The sequence below is a fragment of the Anguilla rostrata genome, chromosome 2 (assembly GCF_018555375.3).
Source record: "Anguilla rostrata isolate EN2019 chromosome 2, ASM1855537v3, whole genome shotgun sequence".
Classification (NCBI taxonomy): Eukaryota; Metazoa; Chordata; class Actinopteri; order Anguilliformes; family Anguillidae; genus Anguilla; species Anguilla rostrata.
Window position 1 is genome coordinate 34,300,583 of NC_057934.1, and position 22,453 is coordinate 34,323,035.

The 22,453-nt window shown below is 39.3% G+C and overlaps 1 protein-coding gene across 3 annotated transcripts in view; it reads right to left on the reverse strand.

Moving 5' to 3' along the window:
- LOC135247848 (corticotropin-releasing factor receptor 1) overlaps positions 1-22,453 on the reverse strand; it is a 113,191-nt gene that overhangs the window by 26,714 nt on the left and 64,024 nt on the right. For all 3 annotated transcript variants that reach the window (XM_064321760.1, XM_064321759.1, XM_064321762.1), the window contains 2 exons: positions 21,087-21,172; positions 5,541-5,647 (listed from right to left, as the gene is read on the reverse strand). In XM_064321760.1, coding sequence (XP_064177830.1) covers positions 5,541-5,647; positions 21,087-21,172 — 193 coding nt within the window. The remainder of the gene's footprint in view (positions 1-5,540; positions 5,648-21,086; positions 21,173-22,453) is intronic.

Here is a 22,453-nt window from a genome sequence, read left to right on the forward strand (position 1 = left end):
CCTCGTCAGGGTCAATTAACCCACAGAAATCAGAGTGAGAGGTGCCACCACCTCACAATATGGCCATACATCCCAACCAACTGTTACAGTTGGCAGTAACATTTATATGATTACTTAATTATAAGTTATTGAACATCACACACATACTGCTGTGCCAGTATTTTCCAGTCAGAAAAGAACAATGGACTCAATGGAGAGTGTGGCTGTATGCCTCAAAGGTTGGCACACTTTTTGATTCTTTTGCCATAAGTTCTGGCACTGTTTCTTCAAGCTAAAAGAAAAATTCACATGGCAAAAAAAGGTAATCATATATATACTGTGGAGCATAAAATGAATTACTGTCAGCAGAAATATTATAAGGTAATGTGTTATAAATGTCCCTGTAATGCTGCCATTAATCTGATCTCGCGTAGGGGATAGGATAGCTGAATAGCAGCCGAGGGTAGGAGGTGGAGAAACAGATTTAATTTCATATCGGGGGACTGGTTTTCACAGAAGAGTGTTTGATTGCCGTTCTAAAGGCTCCGTGGCAGTCTGACAGTGCTTAATGGGCCCTTATTCGACATAGATGTTAGAGCAAGGGCTATGCCGATATGCCTTGTTTTAATATTGTTCCCCCCTATACAAAGATGAATCTCTCTTCGATTCATTTCCCAGGATAAAAGCTATAAATATGTATTAAGGAGCATGATTCCCTGGGATGGGGGGGGGGGGGGGGTTTGGGAGGGGTGGTGGGGTGGCCAGACTGTTGTCAGCTCTGGAGGTTCTGCTCGTCATGTACAAAGGTGCTTGATTGGCAGGACTGTTTGCTGCAGATTACAGTTTTTAGAGGGTCGCAAAGATGATCGGGTGCAGATTAGGGCTTCTGGTCACTGAGTCCATCCAGCACCGCTCACATTTTCTCTTTGCTCCACTGATCCGAGGGCAAGACGGCCCGCAGATCGCTCTACTTTATTTACGGATGAGGAAGCCCATCCCGTTTCACTGGGAGGGATTAACAGATAGCAGAATAGAAGGAAACAACTGAGCTCGACTTTCATTAATGAGCCATCACCACGATGGATATGAGCAATGACAAACCCCACGAATAACATGATGGCTTGCATTATTCCAGAGATTTGTCACGAATATCATGATTCATTTTTACTGACTAACCTCTATCACTCCTATTATTTTTTTGTAATGTAGTGCATTTCTGGATAAATAGCTGACAAATATGCTGAGATGAAAATTGCAGAGCAATTCATTTTTGTACAGTGGCCTACTTCATAGGTATGTGCTTTCTTTTCTGGTCTGTTGAACAGAAGTGGGAGAGACCATACGCAGAGCCCCCCAAGACACGTGACTACACCTACTAAGGCAAGTAACTGGCTCTTCAATTATTCATCTGTAACAGGATAGTGCATAGCTTCCTCTCCCTGTGACCCGATTAGCTCCCACAGCAGCTCTATGGAGACATAAAGCATTGTGAAATGAACCATTAAGATGAATTTGCTACTCTGTAAAGTGTCTTTGTGACAGTTCTCTGTAAAAAGCGCTATACAAATAAAATTGAATTGAATTGAATTTGAATTGAATAGTTACATTTGCACAATAAAGGAATAGGTTCACAGGGATCAAAACGAGAAGGAGATGCATCTATAATATGCAATTTTTCAACTGAAGGACAGCCCACACACAGGTTGAATAGTTTCTAAATCAAGGTATTGTGCTAGTTGACTTCCATCCTGAAGAGGACCCCAGCTGTTATCATGCTTTCAAGAAAACTAGTGGCAGTGTGGTAAAAACCCATATGTCTGAGGAATTCTTTAGTTATATTGTCCAATGAATTGTTGGGCAGCTGCATTCATGACATAAGAAGCACACAGTGCAATTCCTTCTTGTGAAAAGCCTTGCCTGGGAAGGGGGGGGAAGCTTTTTATGTTTAGGATGCAATAGGCAACACATTGTCTTCAGCCTTTATAGATAGTGGGACGTGTGGCACTACTTTCCAAAGAAATTAAAATGTTCTTAATGTTCCGCACATTTTCCTGTCTGTAAAATGCAATTGCATTTCCCCAATTGATATGAGACAAGGTAAGTGGCCATCAGTGGAAAATGCTTCCACATTTAAAAAAGCTAGAAGCCACCTGGATATTATGTGATGCAGAACAGTTAGAGATTTGTGTTGAATGAGCTGAATGACAAGGAAATCAGGCGAGGGGCTCATGATCACTCTTGAATCCTTCTCCATTAGGGACCCTGTTTAAAAATGTTCCACCATACAGTTGTCTCCTTGGGAAAAAGCATAGCTGTCTTTTGCTTTTGGGCCGGTTATGCTGGCAGCATTGATGCATGCACAGAACGAGTCATGCAGGGACTGGTACAGACTCTTACTCATGTTCATTGACTCTCATTCTTAGTGAACAGGAACGAGAGTCATGCAGTGCAGTTTACTAAAATAGGATTTACTGTTAGTTCGCAAATAGTTGGCACAAGTTACAAAATCATTTGAAATCGACAAAAGTGCTGATTATGCCCTTATAATCTATAGGAAATGTATTCAAAAGAGCACAGTATTTAGCAGTGTGGGACAATCTCTAATGAATGCGTAGCTTTATTGGTATAGAATCTGTCGGTAAATGCATACTGAAAGCTTACTCTTTCATTCATGTTTATTTAGGGCACATTGTATCATGCAATCAAAGAGCTGGGCTAAGCTACAAACCAGTTGGTTTTCAATGCTGTCATTTTGACTGGGTGAAGTTCTGGAAACTTAGTGCCAAACACTTCTGGACCCCAATAGTGGACTTGCATTTGTGTAGAAGTTTTCCACTACAAACACAACATTTTTGAAAACGGTTAAATTAGAATCACCCCAGCCAATCAAATAAATTAGGTGGATTCTAACATTTAACTATAATAACTGCCACTGTTGCCCTGCATACAAATTGCTGGATCATTTTCTTGTACAGAAAATAACCTTCATCAATGGCCGTATAGCATGCGATCAGAAATCACTGATGTTTCACTCCTAAATCATTATCTGTAGGAAGTACCTCTGTTTGATTATACAAGAAGATTCCCAACCACCTTAAGAATAAGAGCCAGTTGACCTGTAATGCTGCTTTTGCTGTCACTGGTTTCACATTAGATTATTTGTACAGTTACTCCTGAAAAGCTATGAATGTCAACTGTGTCTGTCTGTTAATCAATTTTAAGCATGCAGTCCTCTTTAAATCTTTATTTGTTTAGGTAATTCTTTTTGCTTCTTCTGCCATCCAGACTAGAATCTTGAAGTGACCATGTTGTATTTTCCTGGTATGTTTAAAATTAGGCCTGCGTCCTCTGATCTGCAGTTGGTCACATCTCTTTAAAACATTATCTTTTTAGAAATACAAATGGCAATGTTATGTTTCTGAACATGAAAGCAATTTTACCAGAGCGCATCACATTTTCCTATGCATTTAAACATATGTTAGTCTCATGTTATACCATAATGTATTCATGAGATGGAAGTTCAGAGCTCTATTTGCATAATCTCTTGAGTGCTTCATAATCATACTTCATCATACTGTCACAAGCACGCCTTAGGAAATAAGTAAAAGAAAAATATTCCATATGAGATATTCCATCTCATGAAATTTCTAGACTTTATCATGCGAAACATGAGGAAAAACTCCCGTGTCCTCCTTTTGCAACCTCTCATTCAACAAATGTAGCTGGACAATTTTTAATCTTGGTCATATAACAAGCCGTAGAAGCTCCTGATGAGGCAATTATGAGAAGCATTTCGTCCTTCGTCCAATTTGTAAACGAGTTTTGCTTTAAATGGTTGTCAAACAAGCCCAGGGATAGTCAGCCAGATATATTGATCCAAAAATAATTGAGCATAGCAAAGGAATAAGTATAAATAATGTGTGGGGACAGAGAACAGAGCGGGGTATTGGTGTCTGAAGAGCATAGCTAATCAAGACATCTGCCGTAGGCAGTAATTTCACAAGCTTTTTGCACTGGGAGAACCACACAAAATGATTTGTTAGACTAATTTCTTCATAGCTTTTCTTTTGGTCAACAAAAAAGCTTCAAGAAGACAGTAGGGAATTATAGGATAGACAGTGCAGCCCATGTACTGGTTTTAGTATTTCAGTAAAAAGGCTTGGGAATATTCTATTATTTTATTCATGGAAATCTTCCTGACAATCCCTTGTATCATGTATTAAATTTGTATTTTGTCTTAAAAATATAAATACAAAATATTGTTTTGTGGGCCTGTGCAAGCTGTTGCCATGAAAAACACACTGAAAAAATGTCTTTTACATGAATTTTACAGTAAAGCACAAGTCTGTAAACACAAAAGTAAGCACAAAATGTAAACAGCACAAAAGCTCAATAAGTGATTCGGTCAAACCTTTATTCGTGGAAACACCACCCATAATGATAAAACTGATTGTAACGATATATGCGCCATCATTCATATCTGCCTGCCACTGTATGCTGAACATATTGAACCATTTTACAGTAAAGTTCTAGCAACCCAGCTGCTAATATTTTATCATTATTTTATTTATTTATTTATTCTTTTTACAGTGCAGTCAACATTTGGGAAGGAATAAAATAGTTCTGAATCTGGGCTTCTGGCAGGCAATGACCTCCCAGGTTTAAAACAACCTCCACGTTAACTGTAAAACTTTAAACATAAATATAAAAGAAATGCAATGGAATATAACTCTCAAGCTACCAACTGTATATCATAAGTTGCTTCATAATCAACTGAACTTCACTTCAGAATAACAGGTAATTTTTTCAATGAAAATATTGTAAAGCAGGAGTAAAGTTCACCCAAAGTGTTCATCAGACTGGACAATAAGTTACTTGGATTTGTGTAAAAACCACTCAGTCCACCTATGACAGTGAGTAATTTAAAACATTTGGTAAAAGTTCTGAGTCACTGTAATGGCATATATTTGATTAGTGACTTATTGCATGGTTCCTATCAAAAATGGAAGAATACATTTGTCTGCTTATAAACTGTGACTAAATTAGTTATGTGCTTCTAAGGAAGGCTTGTGTATTACTCAATATGGTACTAGTAAAGTACAGGGAAGAAACTTTCACCAGGAGCACAATGCAGACAGCCACTGTCTGATACAAGAACAGGAACCTAAGCATATAATGACCATATTCTTTGAAATTGCATTTTCAGATTGAATCAGCAGATATTTCTTACTGTAATAAGGAAGTTACCTAAGAATTAACCGCTTAAATAAAATAATAAAATCAGCAGCATAGATGAGTAATGTAGGCTTGAAAATAAGATGAACAGCAGTGCCTATGTGAAGGCAATCTTGATTTAACCACTTCTGTGAGGGTAAGGAGAAAAATCTACCTGAATCAATAAAACAAATATTTCTGGGAACATATTTCTGGGAACAGGTGTTCACCTCCTCCCCCAGCCGGACTTGGCCGGAGTTTGGACTTCCTGGACTGAACGTATGGGGAGAAGATAGTGTGGCAGACTGAGACCGTGCAATGACAGCGGACAGTGGAGCTGGCCTCACCTCAAGCGCATGAAGAGGATGAAGGCGAGGAGCAGCGCAGCCAGGGAGATGCAGTGGCCCAGGTAGTTTATAATCACCGCGATGTGGTAGTGCAGCTTGCTCTTCTTCTGCAAGGCCGGAAACAAGAGATGTGAAAACAGTACAAAGTAATAGCAATCTTCAACCGTATTCCAGTGTCTGTGAAGTATGCAAAGTCTCACAAAATTATATATTAGTAAAAGAATGTCTTCCACCTATTTTAGCGAGCACAACATTTATGCCATCTGTTGACCAGCAAGAAATATACAATTAAAGGTGTGATACCACAAGCACAGTTTACATGATTAAAGTGCCCCTGGCATATGTCAAGGAAAACTGCTTACTGTCTCAAATGACACAGAAATGACATTTGGCCAAGGTCCTTTTCATGTAACCAACTAATGTGGTTTCAGGTGCAGAATCTAGATTCATATTAAATGCGAGCTTGCATTGGTATAGACTACATTACATTTATTTGGCAGACACGTTTATCCAAAGCGACATACAATAAGTGCATATCGAAGGTCATTGGAACAACTACAATACACAGGACCCATAAGGCACAATACTCATTATGTAACAGTTACTCATAGCCAAGAACACATTAAGTCCAGTTCACACAGTACGCATAGCTAGGTCAGAAAGTAATGTTAAGTCAAACTAGGAGGCACGACAACAAGCTACAACATCAAGATAACAATACGAGTGCAATATAAGTGCTGGATGCAGGTACATGTAACATGAAAGTGGTACAGGATGTACATGTGTAAAATGAAAGTGTTACAGGAACAAAGTAGAAGGATACAAGTCATAAGAGTGATCCTAGATTGGGAGTGCCCTGCAGTGTGGTGATAGCGAGTCCAAGTATAGTCTGAAGAGATGCGTCTTCAGTTCAGGCTATACCTTCAGACTACGGTGGAAGATGGGCAATGCTTGAGTGGTTCGTAGAGGAACAGGGAGTTTGTTCCACCACTGGGGAGCTAGGGTGGAGAAGCTCCGTGGTAGGGATAAGCGAGAACCATTCACCCAAAATCCATGCCACATATTGTATTTCAAAATGTATTCATGTTATAGTATTACATCATCAACTTTAAGGATTTCATTTTACCAACAGGGCTCAGTATGCTGCCAGTATTCAATTCCAGCACACTGGGCACAACATCATTAGAAGCTGAACTAGTTCACAGACAGAATACAAGACTAAAGATTTGTATTAAAATTGATGGCTCAAGGCAGCCATCAATTTCACTGACTTTCACAGACGGTATCAGTTCCATTGTCTAATTACACCCTATGAGTGTATAACAGCAAACGGGTTTTCATATAACATTCAGAACAACATTTTGAACTCAACAATTATTGTTGTAAGGCAAATTAAAAATCTAATTACAATTCCCATAGTGCGCTGTGCTTTCCTTTCCCTTATTGGCTTGCTTATCCTCTCAGAGAGAGGCTCACTTGTACAGTTTCAGTTAACCTTCACATTTCCTTGTGAATGTTACAACTTATTAGGACATCAGCCCCTGCCTGAACTCACAGAACAACACTAATTGCCACATTTGTTTCTCACCTCCTGACCGGAGTCAACAGGGAGGCGCAAACTGGGTCAACTGCTGTATGGATCTGCCAGTCTAAATCTTGATCTTGCGTGGAGCTGTTAGTATCAGGGATATTTACTGAGATGTGGCGGCAATTAATAAATTCTGTATTATCGTGATATCAGCCATCTTGATGTATGATAATTCAAAAATATGCCACTCCCACTGTCCTGTGAAATACCCTTTGAGTTCAATTATTGTTTCTCTATAGAGACATGTCTAACTGCTGCAAGACTGCAGACTGTATTCATATTTGTCCTCAAATTTGACTTACTATTAAACATATATATTGAACTTTTTCCTCACAAACCTCTAATTAGTTGTAGTGATTGTCAAAGTTGCCTTCCGATGCTTGTGAGGAAAAAACATTCTTGCTTTTACTGGTTAGTCAAATTAAGGACAATGTCTATTGAATCCCAGCTTCCATATTGAGAGGTAGAGTGGAGGAGGTGATGATGCCCACCCTGACCATCTGGGGTCTGTCTTTCAGGGAGTCCAGGACCCAATTGTGGAGGGACATATTCAGGCCCAGGGCCCTGAACTTGATGACAAGCTTGGAGGGCAAAATGGTTTTGAATGCCAAACTGTAGTCAATGAACATCATTCTCACATGTGTTCCTCTTGACCAGGTGTAATAGGGCAGTGTGCAGGGCAATGGCAATAGAATCATCATCATGTAGGCCTGTTTATCCTACAGGCAAAATGGAGCAGATCCAGAGAGTCAGCAAGTGCCATGCTAAAGTGGGTTTGGAGAAGCCACTCAAAGCGCTTCATGATGACACATGTTATTGTGACAGGGCAGAAATCGTTCAGGCAGGTTTTTTAGGCTTTCTTAGGGACTGGTACAATGGTGGCTGCCTTGAAACAGGTGAAGATGACAGACTGTCGCAGGGAGAGGTTGAGTATATATGTGAAGACATTTTCCAGTAGGTCTGTAAGAACACATGCAGCCAGGGATGTCGTCAGTGCCAGGTATCTTGTGTGAAAATATTCTTCTTAAAAACTTTACACACATCAGCTCAAGATATTGTGAGTGAGCAGTTGTCCTGGGTCACAGGTGTTTTCATGGCAGGCTCATTGTCAAAACAAGCATACAATGAACTGAGCTCAACCGGGAGAGAGAGACAGATGCTTGTAATACACAGCAGGGATTTCCTTTGTAGTCTATAATTAGTCTTTAAGGTATACTATGTAGGATTGTGTTGCCCTTGTAGACTCTGTGTTTGTAAACCCCACTCACACATCCTTCATCCTCAACCCCACCCACATCTCCATTGAGGACACACCCTCGAGCGCTACAAGCAAAATGTCAAGCGAAGAGGTGACATGGTCAGAGATATTGAAAATAATATTTTTAGCAACATGAATGATTCGACATACATGGTAACAGTAATTAGGCAGTGTTTTAACGATCTATATACTGAGCAGGCCATAGGCCTATCATAGCTAGCTAATATACTTGTAAAGTGAAAGACTTTTTCATTAAGTTAGCATAGCCTTTTCAGAGTTGTTAGCAACTTTGTTAGCTTTGTTAATGAAGTTGGCTACCTGTAACGTTTGCTAGATAGCGTGCACGCTGTATCAAATTCATTACTCCTGATTGAAATAAAAGCAGGTGAATTACCAAACTTGCTAAGGTGCAACTATAAACAGTTACAGCTAATCCCATTGGGGAGAAAGACAGCTTGATGGAAGGACATAATTTCATACAAAAGCCCAACCTCGGGCATCTAGCTGCATAAGATAACTAGCTAAAAGTAACATTACTTGCAGGTCCAACAGAAAACAGGCTAACTCCATATTGCTTTTCATCCCCTAGGCATTCTTCAGCTGACGCCCCAGAAGAAAAGTGATTCCGAGGTTGACTCTAGTTTTTAATAAGTCCTGTCTCCTTTTTTGCTTCACTGTATCCAGGCTTCTTAGCATCTGCCATTGCAGCAGCTGACTAGCAACACTTTGTTGGAATCTGATCCCAAACCAGACTCAACCCCACCCCTCCCCAGAAATGTCCCGAACACATTTTAGAATGAAAAAATACAGGTAAAAGGTGCACAAATATGGCTAGTGTGTAAAGACTGAAATTGCCAGTGCATCATAGATATGCCTTAGCATGGTTATTTTATCATGTTCTCAAATAAAATATTCTGCATACAGTAGTATACCTTTAAACCACTCCACATTTCATGCATTTGTGCCATGGTAGTGTGACTCCATTTTGCTTCTGTATTGTCTCTTAGCATTTTTAATGGATTTTCACAGCTCATATCTGGATTGTACTTGTCCATGTGTTGCAGGAGTAATTTATTCAGTCGTGTTATATCTGTCTGATGCTTCTACCCTGCTCCATGGCTGATGTTCCCTCAGTGTGTGTTGACTACTAATATTAAAGAATGCACACAACTAATTTTGTTATTCCACTGGTGCATATTTGGAGGATGTGATTGGAATCTTGTGCTCAGCTTGAATGCATTACCACTCATTTTAATGTTCCAAATCTTTCCAATAAAGTGCACATTTACTTGAATTGGGAAGGACTGAGCCCTGAAGCAAAGAAATGCTATGATACACGTGATTCATGAGGAACAGAAACGATGCCCTCTAAGAAAGTATGTATAGTGTGCAGTTTTAATTTATTCAAGTTTTCAAATAAAAATTCCAAAGTTTATTGTTTGATATAGAAAACAGACAGTCATGATGGTGTCCGTATTCTTTACCTAAGCCCCAGAATGAGTCAAAAAATTATGGTTGTTTTCATAGAGGAAGTAACCCATATATCACAGCAGGGGTTAATATACATTGTGTGAAAACATTTAAAAAGTCTGTAAAAGCCAAACTTCTTGATATTGTCCGGAGGCAAGTGGCATGAAAAAGAAAAAGGAAACCTGTTGTCTTGAATTATCAGAATGGATATCATCTTGTCCTTTTCAATATACTCTGAAAACTGAGAATGAAAGGACTCATCTGAGATGAGAAATTATTGGCTGGACCACAACAGCGGGGCCAGCCCTATAAACACAAATGTCTGTGGCTGAGTGACTGAGTGAGTGATGAAATGACACCATTGGTCGGCCGGATGAAGTGTGTTAGGTCCAGCCATATACTAGGTTTTGACCTGGTCTTGTTTTTGATTAGATTGCTCCAATTCCCCCCAGTGTAATTCTATGGATTAATGTGAGGTTGTGCCTGTCGGCTCTCAGATTAAATCATATGTACACTATCAGTGCACAAGCCTGGGACATCTGTCCTCTTTATAAGATCGCATTACATAGGCATTCTGACACAGGCACTAATATTAATGTCCAAATGATAGCCATTAACAGAAATATACATATTTTGACCAGGTTACTGCAGGCAGATGTGCTACACGCAGACTGTTTGGAGCTCCAGTCGGTCTGCCCCCCACTCTGATGTTTTATTAAGCAGCTCAGTGATGCAGTGCATGGCAAGGTGCATTACGAGGTTGAACTTTCATATCTTGCATCCACACGTGTGTGAATGGACAGTATGCGCAATGTTCACGAGTTGAATATGATATGGTGCATTTCAAAATTGCTTGAAGCATCCCTGTCTGATGACCCATCTCTGATAGCCTTGTGTTGGAGGGATGCATGTGTGTTACGTAACAGAGGGAATCGCGGATTCGTTTCCATCATAGGGGACTGGCTGATGGTGCTCCTCTGTGTTAGAGCACGTGGCTTGCCATCCTGCTGTCAAAATATGTTGCAGATTTTCTCTTTGCATCACAAAGGACACCACAGAAACTGCTATTGAGGCCCGCCTCAGAATGGTAGGCTTTCATGTGAAAGAAAGAGAGAGGGATAGAGAGGACAGAAACAATACTACGCTCCAGTTCAGTGTGAGAGCTATTTGGCTTCAAACCAAGCGTTTCACGTCTGCGTTAGGCAGTTAAGGGCCAGGGTTTAATGTAATGCAGTGTCTTCTTTACAAACAAAGACTGGGGAGTTCAATGAATTATTTACAAAAATAACTTGACAAATTGTGCTTAAGAAACAAAACATCAATTTCTTTGAGGTTTTAGTCCTCTGCTATAGCTTATAAAGTCAAGAGAGTGAATTAAATGAGACATTATACCAGGCAGTTTAACTGCACGCAAGATGAATTGCTCTGCATTAAGCAGCATTGCTTTTTAACAAACTCCTCCGAAGAAGTCCTGAATGCAAGAAAATATATTTCAATTTAAAAAACGTATATACAATACTTGCAAAAACAGGTTAAATCATGTGAGCCACAGTAGCCCTGTAAAATCTCTATAATCCAAGATTGACCATAAATGACAGGTCATCACTTTTGAAAAAAAAAAATGTATTGTTTGAAAAAATGTTTGTCACAAGCTTCTATGGATGCCTTAGAATAATGACGTGCATACAATTATGTATATATATATATACATATAATTATGATTACAGGGACATTCAGAAAAAAAGCCAGGATTCTTGCATTGTAAACATAATTAAAAATTGTAACTCTCCATTCATGACATAACACAAGCAAGCCAACAAAACAACACTGTGTTCTTTCACACATTGGCATTTCAGTGCAGTCTGGGATATCTCTCAACAAGACCAGGTCAAAACCTAGTATATGGCTGGAGCTCTCCGGCCAACCAATGGTGTAACTTTATAACTTGGTCAACCAATGGTGTAACTTCATCACTCACTCAGTCAGTCACAGACATTCGCGTTTGTAGGGCTGGCCGCACTGTTGCGGTCCAGCCAAAAACTAACTAAATAAATAAAAGTCCGCTGCTGGTGACTCAAAAAGTCTAATGCATATGCACTTGCTATAATTAGCAATAATACTAATTACAGTGGATCTTTCAATGACAACAAGGGGAATGACGGAAAAGGGACAGCCACGATCAAAAAAGTGATAAAAATGAATTAATCCTGACAGTGCCCACAAAATCACTCTAAAACATCCTGTCAAGACTTGGCTGCAGTAGATGGATTTTATTTTAATGGGAACTGACAAGAGTGATCATCGTATCTCAGCCATTCTGAGGAATGGGTAGACAGAAAAGCCATTTTGTTAGCATCCTGTTGCCGCAATAAGGAACCAGTTAAGCAACAGTTCTGTTTATGGTTCCCTCAAGACAAATTTGATGAAAAATGCTTATAAGTAAGACTATCTTTGATTTTTCATATACGTGATAATAACACAACTTTTTTGGCCATTAATATTTAGCAAGGATATAATTGACTATTTTGCTTTTATTTAATGTGATGTGAACAAGACCAGTTGTGGGTAGTCAACTGATTTACTGATGCTTAAATTGTGAATCTTTTGTCAGCACTGCAGAGTGTACTGCTGATATAAGCTAATGAGCGAGGGTCTGGGCCTTGCATTTTGTTTATCTGCAGCTCATTATCTACTATATAGTAATTGTGTGGAAGATGTGAGGTCAATGAAAGGTCTGTCACAGGTCACTCTGAAATTGTGGGAATGTTTGTTTTTGAGTAAACATTACAAACTGATAATGACCAATCCATTCAAACCAGAAAATATGGACTGAACCAGTAGTAGAGAGAAAAAAGAGGCCAGAAAAGCAAGAGAGGGTTTGCGTCAGAGGATGTCAGCTCATGAACGGGCGGTTATGAACCCCATCGTAAAGTTACTTCCTCCCCCCTGACACAAATGTCATCGCGTGGGCATGGACCAGCTTGACACTGGTGAAACAAATGAAGATGGCGTCTGGCAGTCATGCTGGGCCCCTCCGCATCTCACCCCGCTGTGCTGAGGTGGAGCGTCACCCCCTGCCCCAGGGGAGGCCTGGGAGAGCTCCCAAACAGGCGGGCTGAGCAAAGAGATGGGAATTACTCTGACAGGTAGAAAGAGACCTGAATACCTTTGATGTGCCTGTCCCTTTTCTGAACTCCTCTTTACAGACTCAAGGTCTTCGCTGAGTTTATTAATATGAATACCGGCTAGGGGCTTTCTGGGAAGCTCCCATGACATTAGAGGCACTTCATGATGAATCTATTTTTTACCCTTTTCTATTTTAGTTATGATCTTTCACATGACTGTTATTTTTTTGCCTTTCCTCCACATGGAAGGACTGGTTGACGCAAAACCCATTCAGAACATTTTCCTGGCTATGCTGCCAAATATTTAAGCACAAGGGCCATTTCTCTGTTCATCTGGGTCCTACTGTTCCATTTATACACTCTTCCTCCTTTGAGGTCAATTTCAACCAAATCATTTTTTGAACCTTTTGTCTGTTACACACGTCATTTGTCTCTGACATTCATTGCACGTGTGGGAGCAATTAACAATTTTCTATACTTGTTAACGTGGCCCTATCCCGTGTATAAAAAGATGTGCGGTGTTTGCACGTCCGGGGTTCGTACAGTCCATACTTTGGTCTCGGGAGTACTTGGGTAATTGCCCAGTGCAATCCCGTGTAGTAGCTTGGTAACACTATACCACCTCCCCCTCTGATGAAGTCAGTGGCCCTGTGTTTTTGCGAAGTGCTTTTCCATGTTTTGTGAGTTTAGAAAACTGCATGCAGAAGGACATGCACACAAGAACTGTTCCCTGTTCCAGTGCAGATGAGCAAAGAGGAGCAAGGTTCCTCCAGGGTAGGGACAGGGAGAGCAGGTCAGAGAATGGGGTCCTCTGCGGAACTTGGTGGGACATCCGGCACTCTGGTAGGCCTGAGAATGTCGCTGTGCTGTACAGTACCATGAAAGGCTATTTTCCCTCTGCCTGGTTTCCTCTATTATTACATATTTGTCACACTGAATGGTTTCAAATATTTAGACAAAATGTAATATTTCACAAAGGGAACCTGAGAAAACATGAAACACATTGTGTTTAATTTATTTAATGAAAATTTATCAAACACTCATATCACCCATGTGAAAAAGTACTTGCCCCCTTAAGTTTAATAACTGGTTGCACCACCTTTAGCAGCAATAACAGCAACCAAAACGCTTCCTTTAATTTGATATCAGTTGTTTCACATTGCTGTGGAGGAATTTTAGCCGACTCTTCTTTGCAGAACTGCTTTAATTCAGAGAAATTCATAGGTATTCGAGCATGAGCTCATTTCAGGTCCTACCACAGCATCTCTATTGGGTTCAAGTCAGGACCTTGACTAGACCACTCCAAAACTTTTATTTTGTTTCTTTTCAGCCATTCAGATGTGGACTTGCTTTTGTGTTTTGGATCATTGTTTTGCTACATAACTCACTTATGCGTAAACTTCAGCTCATGAACAGATGACTAGACATTCTCCTTATGAGCAGAATTCATGGTTCCTTCAATAATGGAAAGCCATCCAGCACCCAAGGCAGCAAAGCATCCCCACACCATCACTCTACCATCACCATGTTTAACTGTTGGTATGATGTTTTCACTGTGAAATGTTGTATTTGCTTTACACAAGTCATAATGGGACCCATATCATCCAAAAAGCTACACTTTAGACTCATCTGTCCTTTGAACATTATTCCAAAGGCTTGGGGATCATCTGGGTGCTTTTTTGCACAACTCATCTCTCCAAAAGTAATTCCAAATGTGCCAAGACTAAAGTAAAAAAAAAACTAATGGTCAGCAGAATATTTCAAAAAGACCCTGGATAAAATGTAGGACTCCTTCTCCTTCCAACTTACTAAAAACTTACTAAACACTAAACAAAAGGCATACCTTTTATATAGTCGAAACGGTCCCTCTCCGCCTGGCCCACACATAATTTATCATCAATGTTATTGCTTTTAGCAACAAGTGCCTTTTAGCTCCTGATCCTTATATGTCTGTTTATTTATTATTATATATTTTTATTTTTTATTTTTATTTTTTATTTTCTTTGGTATGTTTTTAATATGAAACTTATTTTCCTGCTGCCATCTTGACCAGGACTCCCTGGCAGAAGAGATATTGTATCTCAATGGGACCTTCCTGGTTAAATAAAGGATAATAAATAAATAAAAAATAAGATCCAAGGAGGACTGATTTCTTCTCTTTTATATATATAATTATTGGTTCCGTTCAGTTCAGCATCTTTTTAAGGTTATAGGGAAATTTACCATTTCCTAGTAAGCATTATGGTGACATTAAACATTTTTGAGATCTTTTTGGGAGGGACAGCTTTGGCTATTATCGATATGTTTGTGAGCTACTATGTGGAGACACGACATGAAGTGAAAACAAAACCAAGTTACAAAGTCAGCAGTGAGACTCTGGCTTCCACTTTATTCTGGTATGGCCTGAGTCAGAATGTCCAACATAGTACATGTAGGTGTATTAACCAATTTTTAATGTACAGAATCCTAAGAGCATGAGGAATTCCAGCACAGGGTTTCTCAGGCCTCCCTTGTTGGCTCACCCACACTAGTGCTCACACACATTTACACCTCAAATGGCTACTCCCACCCCCCAGTTCCTTTGTGTCTTATCTCCAGGCCACTTGGGCCGAGCCCTCTGAAGTTTCCTAGGGTCCAGAACAGGCCAAACGGTGAATTAAATGTCTGACAAAGGGGTAGGTTTACTTTGTTGAAATCAAATTAATTAAAGGGCCCTTTCCACAATATTAGGAGAAGATACAATAATAATGAAACCGCTTGCCCCTTTGCAGTATACGAAGGGCATCAAATGCTTGCCCCAGGTTTTCAGAACTCTCCAGTTCAGCACTTTTATCTCTTCTCTATCTGGCAAAGGTGCAATTCCTTTTTAAAATTCAGTGGGATGCACCTTAAGTGTCACTTTGGAGCATGTCCAAAAGAATATTCTCTGCCAAGAAAGACTCATGCTGGGCAGTTGTAGAATGCACTGAGGGGTGGGCATTTTGAAATGTCAGTTGGGCTTCCATTTCAAATGTAATGACCACACCTCACGCATACATTGGGTGGTATCCAATTTTTGATAGCGTTAAACCATCCCCACATTTTACCATTGTATATGGTATTACCGGCTGATTTAAAAATAATGTTGTAGGGGGTTGGAGGGAGCTGTCAATTCAAAATGCTGACTGTGGTTACCGCTATACCTCTTCAGCTATAAGCTCTTCAACTCATTTCAAAAAATGATTCAACAATTGTATTCTTTGTCTGAAAAATATCAGAAATAGAATAGCAAACTTCATATTTACAAATGAAAAAAATTTGAATTTGAAATAAATAAAATGTTTACAGTAGTAACAATATTTATTCAGAACAGATATAAATGTTATGTCCAAATACAGCAGGAAGCTTAATGTAGCCTAAATAAAAAATAGTGGAAGGACAGAACAAGGAACAGGAAACTTTGAAAATCACAAAACGGTTATGTTTTTACACATTTCAACAAGGTGCGGGGGTGGGTGGACACTATTTACGCTCTACCCAAACTATCGCCAAGATAGGCTTTTAAATGTAGTGTTGCCAAAGCATCCACAGAGCAGACTTCAAAAGCAAGTACTGTGGCCTACATAAAAGCTAAAGTCACAGAAAAGTGCCTTATGATGAATAATACAGAGTGAACAACTTCAAATGCGTTGAGAGGATACAACAGTAACAAGGTGTCGGGTACTGAAAAAGATTATATATATATATATATATATATATGAGCATGTGCTGTTTCATAAATTCCCTTTTCATTAGAACTTTTATTAAGAACAAAAGTAAAAGGAATTCAAGAAAAGTTTTGTGAATGATGCCCATTGTCCAGGCTCACAAACGACACGATTCTTTTGAAATAAAATACTGCCATGCGTCATCATGCATTGTGAATTCTTCTGTCTGCCAGCCAATTAATGTCATTTTGACCAGTAACTCTATGGTATGGGTGCAGTTATTAATTCACACCTCGTTTTCCAGTCAGAAGCAGATGGTAGCGGAACCATGCAGTCTGCACGCACCTGGCCAACAATGGGGGGCTTTGGACAAACCTGAAAGATTCATGGAGGGGGAGTGTGAATCTAGGTATCATGTATCCTTCATGCAGTAAGCAGCGGTGACTACCACTCTCACTTCAAAGCCCGATTCCAGCTAGATTATGAAATGCTTTAAAAAATGAACCATAAATTATAAAAGAAAAGTCTCAATCTTCTGCGTCAGACTAATTATTATCACTGCATCCGCCAAACTGCTGGAATGGTTTTGATGTCAAATATAACCCGGAGTATATCGGTGAGACACTTTCATTACTATTAGACTTTATTAACTTTTGCCCTGGCACCTTCTCTGATGCCTGTCACCCTTGGGGACAACGTCCTGTGTAACGTCCTCACTGTACTCAAACTTCAGTGTAGTTAAATTGTGTGGGTTTGCACTTTGGATGTGTTTGAGGTACTAGACGTTATGAGTGCAATAAGCTAACGTCTCGCCAAAATCGAACTGTCCCTCTCATCAATCTAATTTGGCAGAGGATGAAACATTAAACAACAAAAATATAGTGTCCCAAGGACACTGGATTATAGGGAAACAAGAGGGACAAATTTGCTTTTCCAAATTTTAAAAATTTTAAGTGACAGTTGTTACATTATACAACTGAAGCAAGATAAACAAATATATCCAATGTATTTAATGCTCCATAACTTGCAAATTGCATTTGAAAAGTCCTGTAATTGTCCCCAGCGGCCAAATCTGAGGATGCCTCCTGAATGTCTCCATAGAGTCATCCGGACATTGTTATGATGTAATGGGTATGTCCCCCTGTAATGTTCTAAATAAAGGGCACCATAGAAAAACCTCCAGGGGATGTCCTGGAGGCACTTGCTTGAAACATCCTACATGCCTCTCAGTGACATCAGGGGGCATCTCGAGGATGCTATTTTATAGCTGGGTGATTGCCCACACATCATGCTTCCATAGGTTAAAATGTCTTCCAAAAACAACCGTAAATGTATGCAAAAAATATTATGCTACACATGTAAACATAAACTACTTCACAACAGTAACTACATTTGTGTTTATGAATGCACAAAAATGGATGATCATTCAACAATTAAAAAAATCAGTGCTGAAATGGAACACACTTTGGACTTCCACCTTCTAAAATCAATCCCTCCAGAAAATATGAATGCACAAGTGAATTAATATTCTCCACCAGGAAAGGTAAGATTATAATAATGTCATGTTATATTTTGCATCCAGCAAAAGTCATCCATGTAATTTCTGCCAGCTTATGTCAAGATTTTGTGTTGACACACTTATTATGCCCATACATTTGGCCTACCTAGTCAGTGATTTAGAACCTGTTTCAACAATAAATGAACAAGCTGCTTAGCTATCTACATAATATAGCTGGATAGCTAGACAAACATTAATGCATGTACATGCTAGCCGACATTAGTTAGATATTGTTAGCTATATAGCCATCAATGAATGAATACACTATCCAATGTTAGATGGATAGCCATCAATAAATGGTCTGGAAGGTTACCCTGTGATGTTTGCCAAAAGAACAGCTGAACAAAGAATTAACTCAATAATACCACATGATATATTTGCAATTTTCTTGTCTTTTGTTTGCATTTACTTTGTTGAAATTGTCCTGCTGTTGCAGCCAGCAAATTAGAGCGCTGAATGCTGAAAGGGCATCCCCCCTTCCCATTACATCATTATCGTAACCGTGAGAGCACTCTGGCAATGCTTCAAGGGGGGTACTGTACTGCATTGGTGAAGAAGCAGCATGATATAAGCAATATCTCCACCCCCTCAACACCTTTTGCTACTCAGCCCCCAGCAGTGCAAGCTATGTAGGCAGAATCAGTAGATACAACAAAATGTATCTCTTGGGTAGAAAGGATTCTGGTTTCTGTCTTCTTAATCAGTTGTGGCCAGAGGAGTCTGCTGTGCATCAGCCAAACTACAAGAAGGGGCATTCAAGAGAAGACTATGAAAATATGAAACCATCCAACAGGGATAAGTTTGTCAAAGGAGACGTCATGCAGTGCAAACACGTTGTATGGATTATTGCAAATGTTCTGTAAACACGAGATCTTGTTTTGTTTCAACCTCATGAAAAGCAGATCCCTCGCTTAAATTTTTAGGAGACTGAGACAGAACTGAAAGGCACCATCTCGACTCTGGAAAGAGCTTGTGAGGCACCTCTCTGCAGTGGAGGGACACAAAATCATGTGAAAGTTGTTTTGTGCACCAACAGCTCAGCATTGTAGTTGTAAATAACCATCCAACACTGACTTGGGGTAAGTGCACATGCATAATTTAAATGCAACACATTCCCTGAATGGGGAACAGAAAGGGATAAATCTTTAGGCTGTGACACAGCTGTGTCTTGCCCCTCTGTGGCAGGTGTATCCATTTGCCTGTCACAGATAAGGATGGCAAAAATCATCCATCTTTCCAAGAGCAGAGAGTAAAGGAAAACTACAGCCTTAGGAGCACTCTAAGAAAATGGCATTATTGGCTTAGCTTGTGATCCAATTACTGAGCTGTATAGATTTAACTCCACACGCTAACAGCTAACATCAGGTCAGGTGAACCCCCCTCCCCCCCAAAGTGTGTGTGTGTGTGTATATATATATATATATATATATATATATATACATACAGTATAGTATAGGCCAAAAGTATATAACAAAGCAAAGTATAAACATTTTTTTCTATTTCTACAATAACACAAGATTACTTTTACTTAACAAAAATAATAATTGACATCAATTTGAGCCTTTGGCCTTTGGCTTTAATTACTATTAAATTAATTATTACAGCTAGTGGGAGGGAGGTGGAATTAAATTGAGTGAAATCTTATCTTCCTTAAGTTTTTTAAAAGCCCAGGTAGCCTAATACCTTTAGCTTGTAGCTCAAATAAAATAGATACTAAAGTTGCAAGAAATGTGTCAAAGAAGGAGGAGTTAGGCTTAGATGTACAGGGTCAAGTAAACATTGTGGCAAGAAGGTTCATCCCAATGAGAAATTGCTTGAGATTTACAGGTGCAGTGTTCAGTACACACTCAGAGGGTTCCAGCTAACATTCTTTTTGGCCTTCACAATTTGCCACTCTGAATCATGGTCTTACTGTCCAGAAGACCTTTTTCCTGAAATCTGCTGGCTCTTTTAGGTACTTCTTAGCAAACTATAACCTGGCCGTCCTGTTTTTTAGTGGTTTGCATCTTGCAGTGTAGCCTCTGTAGTTTTGTGTGTGAAGTTTTCGACAGACTAAGTCTCTAAGCTAAGTCACCGACACATCCACGCTTGCTTCCAGAAGAGTATTTCCAATCTTTCGGATAGGTGTTTGGGGTTTTTACTTCATTATGGTAAGAATTATTTGGTCACCAACTGTAGAGGTCTTCCTTGGCCTACCAGGCCCTTTGTGCTTACTGATTTCACCTGTGCTCTCTTTCTTCTTAATGATGTTCCAAACAGTTAATTTTGATAAGCATAAAACATTGGCCCATGTGTCTGACAGTTTTTTTTTCTTTTTATTTCTCAGCCTCATAATGGCTTCATTGACTTTCATTGACACAACACTGGTCTTCAGATTGACAAATGCCAATAATAGCCTCCATTGTCAATCAAGAGCCTAGAACCAAGGCTAGATACTGAAAGCTGTCTTATACCAGCAGTATGAAACAGCTTTCAGAAATAGGAAGTAATTGAACACACCCGACTGATCAGTCACATTTCAGACCTATGAAGCTGTTTGTCCCAAAAATGATGGTGTACTGAAATGGGGGACTATGTTTAAAAAGTGCTGTAATTTCCACATGACGAAACCAAAACATATAAACATACCCTTAAATAAAAGGCCTGGTTTCATATACTCCATATACATATATATCATGTCCATATAATCACAATTAAATGGAATTTTCTTAAAAAGTAGAACAATACCCCAGTCATAATTAAAATTTCTGACTTCTAGAACTGTATTTTTAAAGATAATTAACATTTTTAAGTCAAAGCTAAGAACAAATGCTAAGCAGAGGCCTATAAATACAGCAGCAATACTCAAAACTTCACCTTACCTCTTCGTTCAGTATGGCCTGGCATTGGGAGTAGTTTCCTTTCATGGCCCAAGTTCCGTTTGAGAGACATTCTCTGTATACACTATCTGCAAAAAGAACAGAGTTTCTATGGAGAATATTCTTGCCACAGACAATAGACAGTCAATTGCCACCACATTATTGATGAATCGTCATGATAGTTCATTCATTTCATTAGCAGACGCTCTTATCCAGAGCGACTTACACAACTTTTTACATAGCACTTTACATTGTATCCATTTATACAGCTGGATATATACTGAAGCAATGCAGGTTAAGTACCTTGCTCAAGGGTACAACGGCAGTGTCCTTACCCGAGATTCGAACCTGCGACCTTTCGGTTACAAGCGCAGTTCCTTACCCACTGTGCCACACTCCGTCCCATTCTTCTCTATGATTCTAATGGATGTGGTACTCTGCACTCAAAGACCTTGAGTTGGATTCAGTCAAAAACATTTAGACTGTTTAAGGGCATATGCAACTCAATCAGATCCTCTGGATTAATCCAGCACCCTGTCCAAATAAAGTTTACTATGCTTGCTGTACTGAGATACAGGGACTGGAGGTTTGTACTATTGAAAATTAGTTTTCATCTTATGATTGACACTCCTGATTGTGATTTATTGGTCTACTTTTAAAAAGCCTTTCCCTTGTGCTAGAATCTGTCTGAGCTGCACTTTTTCAAGAATGCTAAATTTATCTCAACGTTCTGAATAACACAGGAAGGTATCAAGCGATGGAAAAATAGACTGTTGCTAGTCAAGTGAAACACAAGACCATGTTTTAGTACATGTAGACCATTACCACTGGAGACCATTACAATTTACAGCAAAACCATTCGAATTTCTCTGTTGGTTCCTATTTCAGCAATCTTATTGATCTAAGTGCTAAGTGCATTTGATTGCATCTACCCAAAATTTCTGTATTGTGATTTCATTGCTTGTGTAGTTTTAAAAAATGGTTTCATTTTCCTCCAGCAAGGTATTTTGTTAATGACAGACCTGTACCTGCAGCCATGCAAGTGAGGTTGTTGATATTTCACAGATATGAAAACATATCAAAACACCATATAGATAACAGCATAAGCAACTAATCGAATTGATTTGGTGTACATAGTCAAAGCTCTGGCCTTCTGCCAGGACACCACCATTTTCATGCCTATTTATTTTCCGGTCTTAAATAAAGTGTAAGGCCTGTATGATTGAATATGAAACTACTTTAAATTGCATTGCATAAGCACTTAAACTAGCTAAATGCATTTGATTAAATCTAGTGATATGGCTGAAATGTGGCCACTTTGCTTTTGGAGAATGGTTGGGGTGAGTAGAGTTGAGAACTCTTGATAGGAA